Below are 14,711 nucleotides of genomic sequence, written 5' to 3' on the forward strand. Positions count from 1 at the left end.
TTTTGACCACTTTAACGAGTACCCCAATCAGCGAGGTAGTCGGAATGTTTTTGTTTTTTTTCCGGGGTGAGGAGGGGGAGGGTGTTGCGCCCACTTGACCGGGGAGGGTGAAAGGACGCGGGGAACGGGGACGAGCCTGGTGTGCCGCCCCCTGACTACGAGGACAATTAAACGCAGGACACTTAAAAAAAAGTGCCGAAGAACGACTGGAACTGGACGTATAGCCTCTCTTTCTTCTTAGCGTTCACTGTACGGAACGTATTCGGTGTGCTGTAGCACAAGCCGCAACGACTGCTCATCAACGCCGCCAGTGAATCCACTTACCACCCCCGTCTCCCCCTCCGTTATCCCCCACCTTTCCTCCTTCCTTCTGCAGCGTTCTGCAGCGCTTCCGAACGTATCCCTCAGCACAAACGCAGTATGCTAAACGCCTCCCCCCCCCCTTTTTTTTTTTATCCCACCCTCGTTATTTTCATTGATTCCCCTTCTTCCACCACTCGAAAGCATAGCGTGCTGTACGTAGGCGGAGGACGCGCGCCGCGTGCAATTTGCCGGCCGCTTTCTGGAGCTCTCGCGCGAGCCCCGTATAGTAATTAATTTCCGAGAACTGCCGCCTAATTAGCTGCGGCGCGCCGTCAAAGACCCGCCACGCAACCACCTTGGCCGCGCGCAATATTGCGAAGCGCTTCGTACAGGCGCCGGCTCCCATCAAGTCGCGCGGTTTTATACTATATCCTGCTAGTCTTCAATATAGCGTTGCTACGCGCCGTGTTCGCGGCGGGAAATACTGACAGCGCGAGGAACAACTTGCGACAAAGCTGTGGATATGCGGGAATGGAATAAGGATGCCGCGTCCTGTCACTATACACTGTGCGACGGGAGAAGCTGTGCAGGGTGTTACTTTCTTTCTTTATTCCATTTTCTTTTTTCTGCGTCAAGTTAAAAAAAAAAAAAAAAAAAAAAAAGCTGCCTGAGGCAGATAGCACAATTCTAACCCTTGATCTAAATTACTCGAAGAGGCGGCCCATTACTTCTAAGAGAAATCAAACTTCTTCATTGAATAATTAACGCAATTACGCTAATTTATCAATTACTGTTGCGGCACATTTTTTATCTGCGAATTGTAGCTAGCGTATAGACTTGGGACGAATTCTCGGGACAATGCGCCAGTTTCGATATATGAATTTTCAAACTGTCGCACGAAATGCATTGACGTTCCAGTTGCTTTTGTGTTTCAACGCCATGAAGCAGCAGTGCATTTTCACTGCAAGCTTGACGGCGCGTATGTCGAAACAGGTGCCATGCTCAGAATTCGTGCTTAGTCGATATGCCTTGCATACTCACTGGCTACAATTCGTAGATCGAAATATTGGTCGTAAAGTAATTAATTACGAAGTTAATTAGCATAATTGTGTTGTTTTTGAATTAAGCATTTTGATTTCTCGTAGAAATGGCCGCCTCATCGAGTAATTTAAATCAAAGGCTAGAATTGTGCTATCTGCCACAGGCAATTTTTTAAAAAATTTGGTGCATCTAAAAAGAAAAAAGAAAAGGTGACATACACATAAAAGTAGCTCAATGCTAGCGCCAACGTCGCAAGCTGTACTACTGTTGTTGCGTCGGCTGCGTCCTTTCTTCGAGGTCATTTTATGAATGGGATGCATCCTTCGAAAGAAAATGCTGGCTCTCCCGTAATCGATAGAGTAGATGTAAGCATGAAATGGCTACCATGCAGCAAAGCAGATTGGTGGTGCAACGCAGGCCTGAACGCTTACTGAGCCGAAATGAACACGTTTTGAACTGAACCTCGTTGCAAGTCTCGTCTCTGGCAAACAACCATCCGTAGCGCGCCGGACGCTGCCGGCCTGGTGACGCAGCGTTGCGCCATCTCTCGAAGGAGGCAGCGCAAAACCCGCGCCGCGGAACTCACGGACCGCTGGCGTTGAAAAGAGCACAGACAACCCTGTCTCAGCGCCAGAAGATGACATATCAAGTGTACGGTGCACTGTGATCTGCCTTTTTTAACGTCGCTATTGGAAATAGCAAATTTAACTTCAGCGTACTAGAAGTTAGAGCTTGAGTGATATTGTGAACAAACGTTAGGACGAAATCGGAAGCAATATTTTTTTTTTTTGTAAGTTTTGCGCAGTAACTAGCGTATGTAATGCGGTCCTGTACAAGGGGTTGGGGGCCAGAGACCGCATTTTATTAACTTTTGACTGGTTGCCCGGATGATCTCGTTTTGCTCTCGCAACGATGCCCGGGTGTTCTCGTTCCGTTCTCGCCCCATTCTCGTCTTGAGTGCCCGCATGATGGCTCTGGATTTTGGCTCAAGGTCTATTGAAGGTCGCCGACAACGGAAGCTAAAATCATGCCATGCTTAAAACACCCTGTATATGTAGGTACACGCATACGAGCGCATGGCCGCGATAATTTAACGATTCCATTCCTTTTCGCGCTTTGTCAGTGGTCAGAGCGGCGCTCCGCCAGCGCTATCAACGGGATCAGCCGGTCGTGCACGGTGGATGATAAGAGCGGCACGCGATCGACAGGAAATTCGCGCAGCTGCGTTGCGAGATAAGCGAGCGTTAAGAGCGATATATTCAGGGGTGCGATCTTGTACGCGTTCCAAAATGGAACGGAGGCGGTCCGTTCCATCGAGCCGCACACGATTGGTCAATTTGAACAGTGAGCCGCACACGATTGGTCAATTTGAACCGCGACGATCAAATCGACCAATCGTGTGCGGCTCGATGGAACGGACCGCCTCCGTTCCATTTTGGAACGCGTACAAGATCGCACCCCAGGTGTCATGGTTGCCGTTGCTCCCAATAAGTTTAGATTCTGTCACACATACGGCACCTTCGAACTTGAAGCAGCGCTAGCATGACGAAAAACCGCAGCTTCGTTCGATTACGCATCTGCAATAAGCTGTGAATATAACGCCCTTGTCGTCGTCACGGCCGTAACAAGGGGGAAGGTTATGCGGTTTCGGCACCTCTGCTGATCGTGGTCTCCGAGGCCATGAAAGGCGTCGTCGGCAGGAGGGGGAGGGACTGCGGGTGTATGTCATTGCATCTTTTGCTGAGACATTTTTTTTTTTTCTGTACTGGTAACCAGAACTTAAAAAAAAAAAGATTTCAATTTTCTTCTTAAATCGAGTTCTGTGTTACCGATATTTCACCTTCGGAGGCAATTCCATATTCTAGTACACTGTACCATGGCTGCGAAAACGTTCAACACGGACCAGAGAAATGCCTCTTTGCCGGGAAAATAATCGCTCCGAATGCGGCCTCAGCTCAGCTTTGCTGGGATTTGGGCGGCGAAATATTGCACAATTGTCTACCAAATTCTATTTTTTGTAGCTCGTAACCGGTGGTTAATTGAGAACCCGCTGGAACGCACGGTGCCCATTTAAATACATGTTAAACGCAGCAATGCTTTTATACTATGGCAATTATACGATGGACACTCGAGGCGGACTGTAGTTGTCGTGAGGCCCCGAATGAAGTCCAAGTGCGATCAGATTCTAGCGTGCGACGGTGTGCCGAGGATGGTGGCTTGTTGCGCGGCCGATGTTTGAGGTATCCTAATAACGCGCGCGTAAGTCGACGAGCGGGAGGGGGGGGGGGGGTGCAGGCGAGCGTGCGTCTCCTCCTCTAGCCCGACCGTGCGCTGCCAGCGCCCTATCTTGGGGACGTATTCTGAAACGGTCCACTTTCGGCGATATTTCGCCTTCAGGCGCGCGCTGATTGAGCAAAATTTAATGACGTCGTGCTCAACCAACCAATCAGCTCATCCAATTTTGCTCAACCAGCCTATCAGCGCGCGCTGAAGGCGAAATTGTCTCGCCGAAGTGGAACGTTTCAGGATACGTCCCCTGGAGGTAATCTCCGGCGGGGCCAATGCTTGCAGCGAGCCGAGATGGCTGCATGTGCGCCGTCTTGTCTTCGCACGCGCTGTTGCGTCCAGAATCAGCAGGGCACATTCTTTGGTTGCTTCCATCTAGGCAACCCTTTTCATCAGCGTCGCCCAGACAGCGACAGTGCCCGACACCGATGGTGACGGGCAAACAAGCACCCCAAATCGGCTGTGCGCATCCTTTGGGTGTTTCCTCCGATGCCACCCCCTTCATCAACGGCCGCCTACCTAGCGACGCGGCCCGACACCGGCATGTGACGCGATGACAAAGAAGCTCACTTAGAAGCGACCACAACCGCCACCTTTCGTGGAAGCGGGAACCAGCGCGAAGGTCACTCTCCTGACCCTGGCAAGATGACCGTCAGGGAGAGCAAGAAACCAAAAATCGACGGCTTTCGTGGAAGGAGTGTGAGCCCCCCGTTTCCAGATTGCCTCGTTCTTGCTTCGAAGGTGGGACAATTCATAGGCGGAGTTCTGTGGACAATACGACCCCTCTGACTGGCTGCATCAAGACCATCGAATGACGTGATCTTCAGAATGAGTGCTCCGACATGTAGCGAGCTGAGACAAAGTGCTCTTACATGGAGTGGGCTACCATATCTGGAGCAACTGTAATATTGTAAAATAAACCCTTTTCTCTCGCTCTTACTCCCGGACGTACTCATCGCTGTGGCTGGAAGGATCACTCGACCTAAACGCTACCCCGAGTCCCAACAGTGCCTAGTACATGGAGGTCGCGTAATCTCGCCTCTCGGAGACTCGTTGAAGGGAAATGCAGCAGAAACATTCACTCGCACATTTGCGCTCTTCATCACGCCAGCGTTGTGACAGCGAGTGTTCTCGGTGGTCGAGTGAGATCTGTTCATGCTTGCTGTGCGCACGTGACAGCACGCTTGTTAATTACGTTAGCGAATGTTTACGGCAACTTATACGACCGCTAAAACTCCCAACCTTACTTTTTTGCTGTAATTATATAATATATACTTTACTATCGCTATCAATGCTTGCGAAACTGCGTCTTTGTATGAGACAACCGCTGAACTGATTTCATTTAAATTGTTGTACTTGAGAAGTTAAATTCTAGTGACTGTAGCTAGCAGAGTCTTGATTTAGGGGCTAGAATTCGGTGTTCCAGAAAAGTAGAAACCCAAAATTTACAAATCTGTAACTCTGCACCAGAATCACATATCGCAGTTATGTAAACTGTATTCATTTGAGAATCTAAAGATAGTGTTTGAGGGTTTTGCAAAAGACCTATTCACAAATTAGCGGTATATTTTAGAGCGGTGTATAATACATCAATTTTGTCCGCTTTAGATGCATTAGGTGCAGTTTACAGAAGTGATTTTTTTATTACTGAGTTACAGAGTTGAAAACTTACAAAAATTGTTGACAATTGAAAAAAAGGCGTAAGAAAGTTGAGGGGCGAGGAGATCTGCTTCCTACAGTCACTTGATTTTAGCTTTTTCTTGCAGATGCAACAGACAAACAACTCCCCGCACGTTGCTTAGAAGTTGTCTCGCGTTCTAGGCACGGTACACCTACAACCAAATTGTTCTAGGCACTGGTGTTTTATCTGTTTTATCCCTTCGCATGCAAAGTACCCCTTCGTCACTCGTGACAGCAAGTTCTCGCCTACGTTAGCATAACCTCGTGTACTGCTGCGAAGCAGTAATTGCGCAGAAGTGGGAAGACATGAAAAACAATACTAAGGGAATAAAGAAACGAACAACCTTTTCTTCTTTATTTTTCATCAGAGACTGCACAAAACAAACAAAATAAACGAAAGTGCTCAATGCGACTTTGCAAAAGCACAAAATGGTTTTACAGCACCATAACATTTCATCAATACAGCAACACAGCAAAAACAGGATCATAACAGTAACGGGCATCCTTAACATTAGATCACAACAGTGGACACTACTGTGTTTTAAAAACGTGAAAGAAAATATCCGAAGTTCTATGTCTAAATAGTGAAATGGCATAATTGTGCCACAACCAAATACAGCCACACATTGTTATAAAAGCAAGTTCTGCAAACTGGGACAGTTGAGTTGCCCATAGCACACTAATGTTACCGACACAAAAAAGAAAAGGCAATACGAGGCTGCCACAACCAAACACAACCTTTTTTTGTGACTAAGGTACCTTCTCCACTCAGATTTAAGCCGACAGCAAACTTTCTTATTACTGGCACTACAAATTGCACTATGCTCACACGCAACCAGTAGAGCTACCGAAATGAAGCATCACACAACTTAGAGTATATCAGTGGTATCTAAGTGGAAAGGTACAATAAAGTGTTGATAATGTCATGCCCACGGATAAAGAAGCATTTCAGAAGGGGGAATCTGTCCGGATGTGACAGCGCGCGCCGGTGGGTCAAGATGAGATTGAGGCATCTTGCCAGTACCCACGTTTGCCACGACTTCGCGGGCTGTTGTTTGTGTCACTGCTTTGAAATATGGGGAAGTAAGCGCAGGCATCAGAAACGAGTGCATCCATTCGCGCATAGAAGCGGCTAGCGGTGATGGTCCTGGATGGCTTTGAACGACAGGGAATGTGTCGGCGACGTGCCCTCCGACATAACTTTATCGGAATGCCAGAGCGAGCACTGCTTCGCCTCCTGAAAACTTTTTTACTCCGTGGTCATGTCACAGGATTAAAACTTATGGAATGTCAATAAATACAATGAGACGCACAATGATTTCTTGCATAAAACTATGGCGAGGTTCAACTAGCTGCAAACCACGTTAAAAATATGCACTGTTAAGAACACAGAGGACAAGAGAAAAAAGAAAAGGAAGCAAGACTGGGCTACTGCCCAAACATTATTTCATATCCGACCGTTGCCCACCTCTGCATATCATATTCAATTCTAATTGTGAATAAATGTGCATTGCTAACCCAGTGCTTACCATGAAAAACCTAACTGAGCAAAAGAGACGGTCGGTAGACCACACACATGTACAGGAGACAAACATCATTCTGAAGGATAGTAGAATGAATTATGCAATCACACAAGAGTTGATAATATTGCAGCTTTTACTAATCATGCATGAACAATCTTTGGTCACTCTTTGGCGGACTGACACAGTAAACATTTCAGCTTATCTTCCTTATTTTTCAGCATTTGGATGGCTATGTGTTGACTGCACCTACAATAAAGACTTCATACATTGGTAAACTTGTTGGCTCGATCATGCAAAGGTATGCTAGTGGAGTCCTTGTGTTGCCAAAAAACAAGATTTATGCACCAACTAAGTTGAGCGAAAAAAAAGAAAAAGATTACAATCTTTGAAAATGAGTAATCATTTCTCCCATGTGCCTCTTTCATAGCTTTCCTTCCTTATTTTTTTCCAATATGAACTTGTTGACACACTTACATCCTATGCTATTTAGGAACTAGTAGTTGCAATCCTTTTGCAAACCAACGCTTGTGATTGGCACAATCATTAAGAGAACATTAACAAGCCCAGGAAAAAGTTAACCTCGCATGACCCGCGAGTAACCTCTACTCTAAAGGAGATGAACTTCTCAATTTTTTATTAAGGCACATATTGGGCATCACAAACAGGACAACAATTGTGTCATTAGGTTTACACTGTTAAAGCTTTATTAACAGAACAGGTGCAACACGCTTCCTTATATAAAGGCACTCTCAGGATACTTGCACATTCCCAACACACACAAGTAAATGCTGACATTGAAATCCCCCAATAAGCAAGACGTAGACAAGAAAGCAGCCAGATGTGCTGCAGAATTTGTGAAGATCAACAGTAAAAGTAACATGAACTACTTTGTGCAAGTTGACTACCACACAATCTAAACAGGCATTAATAAAAGTCCACAAAACAGAACTAAGCTCTAGGATTTGCATTTTCAGCTGCTGGGTCCTCTGCCATTACAGCATACTCATTCTGACGCTTACGCCAGAAATAAACTACTACAGCTAGAGGCAGGACCAAAAATAGGAGGCCAACTATAAACGAAAGCCCCGCAAAGAAACCTTTGGACAAACCGAACAGTCGCTCAAACATCACGCGCCCCAAGAGAGGAGCAAGGGCTTCACAGGTTGCCATTACAGAAAACAGTCTTCCGTATTCAGCATCTGGAAGAAGTCTCGAAATGTGTGAGCGTATGCAAGCTGGTGCAATATTGCTCAGCATTCCAAAGCCATAGCCTAGAAAGTAAAGAGGGCTGCCCGCAGCTCCAGAAGACGCATGGAAGATGTTCTTGGCACCAACCCCCATGATGCCAACTACGGCAAGACCATACTCTTGGTTTGGAAGCCAACGCAGGAAGATTACTAAAAGTGGAATCAAAACAAGCACACTAGCTAGTGAAAATGCAGAAGTAATCACCAGGTACTGGGAGAAGGTCCAGTTGAACTGCTTCTTTGCGTAGAAGTAACCCATGAAAGATGTCTGGCTGTTCAGTACAAGAAGGAACACAGAGAGAACAAGCAGTGGAATCCTAAACCGGTCTACGTCGTAATGACGGCCGAGGACAGTGCGGATGCTGCCCACGAGATGTCGTGTGCTGAAGAGATGCTTGACTAGCTTATAAGGTCTTGCGCTGGAGGAAGGCACTCCAGACGAAGACTCTCCAGGAGCTTGAACGTTTCCTGGATCTTCTGCAATGCAGGGAGCCGTATCCCTGACTAGGAATACTGCACACAGGAATGACAGGGCAAGAATGCCTAGTGAGGAGCCCATCAAAGGGACAAACCTACCAGAGTTTACAAATGCGAGGGCAGTGATTAGCTGACCAACTGGCAGTGCAATGACAAAGGCAATCTGTAAGGTGAAGAACCTCATGGTTCTCTGTTTCCTCGAAGATGACAATGCTGTAATTGTGTAAGACGACATGAGAATAGCTGGAAGGCCACCAGACAGGCCCTCAGGGATTGCAGAGATCAGGTTGAAGTAGATAGACGCGTCTTCATACACCGCAGTCACCAGCTCTCCAGAAATCTTGAGCATGCTGCCAACGAGAGAAACATACAATGGAATCTTGAACCTACCAGACTCGTCACACCAACTTGCAACGACAAGAGTGATCAACGCTCCAGGCAAAAACCCAACGAGAGACTGATATATAATGTACAAAGTAGCAACATTTCGAACCTTTACAAGCTCCTTTGAATTCTCCGTCAAATTTCCACAGATTTCCTTGCTCTCATTAAGCACCTGGTAGCATGCCTTCAGCTCAAGCAGATTGGCTGTTGTGGCATACTGCATAGTGTAGGCTAGGGTGAAGAGAAAAAAGAATGCTTCAAGCCGCAGCGTCACAACAAAGTCCAGACACTTCCGACAGCAACTGCGCCTGTCTTCCTCTTCTAAGTCCTCAGAGGTGGGAGAACTTGCCCCAGCCAATGAGTCCAAGTTTCGAAATGTGCCGTGCAGCCCAGATGGCATAAAAAACTCTCTCAGCCGTCGCCTGTAGCGCTGGGCCCGTCTTCGCCATGTGTGTTCCAAGTAGTCTTCAACAAAGTCACCCGCAACGCTTGGCAAACCTCCTTCCATGCCGCCTACCAAGTTGGAGGAAGTTAGGAAGGGACAAAGAAGAACCAGATGAGCACGTCCTCTGAAACAAAAGTAGTGAGGTACATCGCTCAATCACTATCAGTTGCAGATTCTAGAGGGTTTCACCTAGCTTTTACCGATATATGTATGCACATGCTCATAATGCAGTCTGTAGACTTGCACCGAAACAACACAATCGAACAGTGTGGCTGCATAAGAGTATGTTAATGGCAGTGTAACTATGTGGCAGTTTAATCACAGACTGACGATGGTGCAGGATGATATCACTACTTTAGGAGCATAAAAGCAAACATTTACATAAGATATGCAAGTGTCTTTGTGAACAATGTGAAATCGGTGAAACAATAATGTGCAGGAAAACGGATGATGCACTGACTAGATGAGGTAGTGAGTAGGCACAAAATGATAAAAATTGAAAACATGTTGGCCAAGCTGCAGACATCTTACTGCTCATGGGCTGCGCATAACAGTTGTGACACTATAAAAATATTTTAACAATTCCCAACTTTCATAATGGTAAATAGTCAATGACTAGTCAAAACATTGCACATATTTTCTGTTGCCACTCTGCACAAATGATATGTTATGTCGCGCATCAGTTCCAGTGTTTTTCTTTTTCTTGCCCGAGTCAGACACACTGGTGGCATTTAGCCTGTGATCTGCCACAAGCTCACAGAAGGTCGTTGTCACGAGAATGAAGAATCCTATCGATGCTTCTGGAGTACAGATGCTTCATTCGGTTTAGGTCTTGCTTGTTCTTTTGTACTACTTTTCGCAGGTTTACAATTTCACGGTCCATCGCGCGCAGGATGGTGTCAACATTGCAATTCAATCCCAAAGTTAATTGCTTAATTTCTCCATGTTTTAAGAAAGAATACCGTGGCTGGTGGTACCGTTCCACTTTCGTGGTTGTGTCTGCTTTCTCTGGATCAACCTGATCCCTTCCCTCCTTCTCAGAGTCGTCAACAAGCTTCGAGGAGCGTCGGCCGATTCTGATGCGAGTACTACCACCCTGCGCTTTTCCGTCTTGGGAGAAACATCTACCACGTGCTGCTGCGGTCGGATGCAGTAACCGATGCTGCAGCAGGCTGGTGTGCGTACGAGTTTGCTTCCAAAGGTAGTAGTGCTGCACCAGGCTGGAAATGGTCTTTTTCGGAAACGCGCCCTGTATCATTCGAAAGTTCTTGCTGTGTATCTTCAAAGCGTTCTCGAACCGCAGTTCGTCCTCCGCCGTCCACTCGTCCACAACAGGCATAAAGTTTCCGAGCTCGGCGATTGCTTTAGGCAGGTCGTGGCCATGCCACTGAAGCAGTCCCAGGGCTTGCTCTTCGTTATAGCCATAGCTTTCGGTTGCCAAGTTCGTGTACACGTCTAGCGCACTCTCCGGAACGCAACCGCTGGGCGCCCATACCAGAACTGCCTTGTCGGGGGCAGAGTCAGCGAGCGGTAGCTTTGCGGACACAGTACGCGGTACCAGAGCCTGGTACCTGCTGCCGATAGGAACGTTACATCCTTTCCGCAATCGCTTCGTAGTTGAGTCTCTCTCGTAGGGACAGGCATCTGTCGTATTCGTTGCATGGAAGCGGCGGCCATCCCTCAACTTGTAACGCCTGACCGGCACCGTAACGTTGACCGGCACCATCCTGGTCTTCCTGGCCGAAACGCACTGGAGTTTGCTGGATTGCGGGAAGAAATAAGAAACTATAACCGATAAGCTTCACCACAGCCTAATCGCTGCGCTACTCGCCTAGAGCGCTACATCCAACGCGGTAACGCAGCCAGCCTCAGTTCTTACCTCTTTCGTGAATCGACGATGCCTGCGCGCCAACGCGTTCAAGCACAGCACCAGGCTCACTAGCAGATTGCGTTGATCCGCTCGCTAAACGGTCGTGCCGCTCTTGCTGCCACCAACGTGTCTGATGGTGCCAAAAACCCAAGCTAGCCCCATTTACTGGTATTCAGCGGGACAAACATAGAATAAAGACCAACGAAACAGTCACACAGATACATGCACGCACATGGTCACGGTACGGCCAGCGCCCTGAAGTCTGTGCGTATGCGCTCTCGAAACGAGTTCTGTGTTTTCGAAACGATTACGCAAAGAAGACAACGATAGAATAACCTTCTTTTTATTTCAAATACTGGATTGACATCCCGATCAGTAAAAAGTTTCAAGTTACTTAAGTTTCGTTTTTGTTTGTTTTATGAGTGGATGCGAACGGATTAGGGATCACTGCGCGGATGTTCAACATGGCCGAAATGGACTCTTAGCATCTTATGATGTTCGGAAGAATAATTCATTATTCCTTCTTACTGATTTTACCCTTCATTGATGTGTTTTTGGAAGGTACGTACGAAGAGTTTTTTTTTCCGCTAGTGCGCCTGCTTTTGGAACACAGGTTCGCGTACTAACTGGATTAGTTGAATGCAGGATCCGCTTTCAGTTACCGAGCTGTCAAATGCTTGTGCTGAATTTACAGGTTTCTGACATGAGACACGCAATCTTGCGTTATTCATGAAAGCAAAGCGACACTCTGATACCAAACATTTGTTTATTATCTAACTGTCGCATTCAATGGCTACGTACTATCGATGTCTCACAATTACACCAAGGCTCCTAACTCATTTAGGTGAGGATGCGAAGGGATTCTGTCGGTAAGTCTGGAATGTAGTCGGTGTTGTGTTTGTCCGTGAAGCCGCGTTTGAAAAATAACATCGTGCATTTATCCCGCTCCAAAAATCGCTTGACAAACTAAACTAATTCTTTGTTCGTGCCAGAAACGACTGCGTTCGTATCGGCCGTTGAAAGCAGTGCTATCCACTGATTTCATAATAGGGATCAGTGATACGATCATTCAGATTTTTTCCTTAACTGCAAGCCACACTGACGAGCTTGACGATGGTTTATAAATTCGTATAAAAATTTGCACCTTCCTAGTGTGCGAGGTTTGAGGTTAAAGAACCGAACGTTGAGTTTATTTCCTAAAAAAAAAAAACGGATTGCCGGTACCGGGGGTTCTAATAGTAGTTTACAAGTACCAGTGAGCACAGTTTCTCACCTAGGTAGCCTGATAATCCCGTTGAACATTAACCCCGTGAATGCGTTTACATTTGAAAGTGTTTACGGTCCAAAACTCTCTAATTGCTAGTTACGTTCCAAAACTCACTAATTTGCTAGTGTTCTGATGTGTTGACGAGCACCAATATTTTTTATTGATGATGTTCGCGTGACACTGATTGCGGCAGTCTGGTCCCCTCGTACTTGTGAAACAAAGAATATCGGGTGTTTAAATCAATTAATAAAGCAACTTTTTGAGAGCATTGTATGCATGAGAGAAAGCTACTGTACCAGAGCAGAGCTGTGGATTTAAAAAATAAGCTTTCGCGTACTGTGCACATTATTACAGTTTATTCAGCTACCATTCTGTCAATTCTGTAGGCAAAATATTTCGCACGTGGGGTCCTGTGCATCAAAACACAGATTGAGGACATGCCTCAGGAGGCCCAGCATGACCCAATTCTGGGTTATCTGGCATGCATAAGGCGGACATGCCTGATTTGTACAGCCAACAATGCTTGAGTACTAAGTGCTGTGTATAGTTAAAAAAAAAAAATGCGGCTAATCCTGCAGTTATTTTGGTGAAGATGTGACAGAAAATATTTCAGCATTTTTTTTTTCTTTTCGCTCGCGAGGTATCTCAGCTTAACATAGTCAAGCACAAATAACATTGACACTTGAGAGTGATAGTGATAGCAGTTTTGTGCTTCCAGATTAGCGACAGCTGTATCTGTTGCAGGTGTGCTGCCTCTGAAATTTGAACTGGATATATGTGCCAAGCTATGCAAATCTTAGCTAATAGCTACCAACTGGCAGCTCAATGTGTCGACATGTTACGTAGAGCATAAAATGTATTTGACAGGTGGTGAGTGGCAATCTAAACTGAAGTTTATCTCCGGGAGGGGGGGGGGGGGGGGTCAGAAACCTAGTGCATTTCACTGCGACAAATGCAAGTACTATGGTTTGTGGTCAATCGGGCCCCTCACTTTCTTGTCTACAAATCATTTCCTCAGCGCTTACACTTAATCTAGTTTTGTGGGGTTTTGCATCAATTTAATTTTTTTTTTATTTCTTTACTCGTCCATACTGTTAGCACACATAGTTGTCATGGGGACATATTCCTAGATGGTCACTTTTGCAGATACAGTCACTTTTGCAGATATCATTTTCAGTGCATGCTGATTGGCTGGTTGAGCAAGACCGATTGAGTTAATTGGCTGGTTGAGCAAAACTGCTCGAATTATCCAAATGCACCGTGTGCTATGTCACGTGAAAATGATAGCATCGCCGAATATGATCGTCTGAGATTACATCCCATGTCAAGCTTCAGAAAATTACTTCTGGCAAAAAATGTGTGTACTACCAAGTTGAATGCATAAAGGCCTGCACACACAGAATCAGCGCAACAAAGGTTAAGTGTGCATGCATGTAAGTAGGTGTGCTATCGATGCATGCAAACTGTGATAACGTTATGCAAGAAAATTTACTTGCTGTAATGCTACCACAATATTTATGGTATTAACCATATATATCATGTTGAATTCTGTGGGAATAGCTGAAAATCCTTCACTTTTTAGCATAGTGCTCTGAGGTGTTCTTGGCAGTTATCGACCCTCTTGACCAGCAGCCTCACATTATACAGGAATTTTCACCTTGCACGCATGTTACTCTGTTTGTATTGCTCTGGCTTGGCATTGGCTAACGTTGCTAGGGCTAGATCTAGTCCTCAGATAGCAGATGAGTAGAAGCTAGATCTAGATCTAGCTTCTCAGAAGATATAGATCTAGACTTCAGAAGCTAGATCTGGTCCAAAAAGCAGATGGGTAGATGTCTGGTGCGGTAGCTCAATTGTAGGGCATTGCAGTCATTATGCAGAAGATGCAGATTCAGCTCCATCTGTGACAAATTGTGTTTTTGTCCCCCTCTTTTTCCCTCTTCTGTAGTATTTATACATCTCAGTTCAAAAAGAAGGCTTCAGTTTTCCTATGCCTTACTTAAAACTTTGCTTTCGCTGGCTTTGTTGTTTGTTGTTTTCACGGGGTGAAACTAAAGAAAAATGTAGCCCCTTATTTCTCCTTTTTCTTCTGGCCGTCTTGTATTTGCTTCCTAAATCTAATAATGTATTGATTACTTGAATGCTAATATATACGAGTACATTCGGTGTTTTCACGTAAAAGTTGCGC

General features: G+C 45.8%; 2 protein-coding genes across 5 annotated transcripts in view; one reads left to right on the forward strand and one right to left on the reverse strand.

Moving 5' to 3' along the window:
- Positions 1-5,639: 5,639 nt before the first annotated feature.
- Positions 5,640-11,503, reverse strand: LOC119446439 (proton-coupled folate transporter). Of its 2 annotated transcripts, none has more exons than XM_037710871.2 (2): positions 11,266-11,503; positions 5,640-9,510 (listed from the first exon to the last, which is right to left on the reverse strand). In XM_037710871.2, exon 2 carries the CDS (start codon positions 9,447-9,449, stop codon positions 7,782-7,784), a length of 1,668 nt encoding a protein of 555 aa, XP_037566799.1. In that variant the 5' UTR covers positions 9,450-9,510; positions 11,266-11,503; the 3' UTR covers positions 5,640-7,781. The 2 variants fall into 2 exon arrangements, with proteins under 2 accessions (XP_037566799.1, XP_049520098.1); XM_049664141.1 differs by having other exon boundaries at positions 5,640-11,146.
- A 28-nt stretch (positions 11,504-11,531) lies between these two features.
- Positions 11,532-14,711, forward strand: part of LOC119446440 (contactin-1a) — a 31,547-nt gene continuing 28,367 nt past the window's right edge. For 2 of the 3 annotated variants that reach the window (XR_007466145.1, XM_037710872.2), the window contains exon 1: positions 11,532-11,817. Coding sequence is in view for 2 of the 3 variants with exons in the window: in XM_037710872.2 (XP_037566800.1) it covers positions 11,748-11,817 (70 nt within the window). In the remaining variant the exon portion in view is untranslated. Of the gene's footprint in view, positions 11,818-11,990; positions 12,126-14,711 lie in introns of those variants that run through there. The other variant, XM_049664150.1, reaches the window with a different exon arrangement.

This window comes from Dermacentor silvarum, chromosome 3 (assembly GCF_013339745.2).
Source record: "Dermacentor silvarum isolate Dsil-2018 chromosome 3, BIME_Dsil_1.4, whole genome shotgun sequence".
Classification (NCBI taxonomy): Eukaryota; Metazoa; Arthropoda; class Arachnida; order Ixodida; family Ixodidae; genus Dermacentor; species Dermacentor silvarum.

Bases quoted from the DNA above. Each gene is read 5' to 3' on its own strand.
- LOC119446439 (XM_037710871.2), bottom strand. From the start codon at position 9,449: ATGGAAGGAGGTTTGCCAAGCGTTGCGGGTGACTTTGTTGAAGACTAC.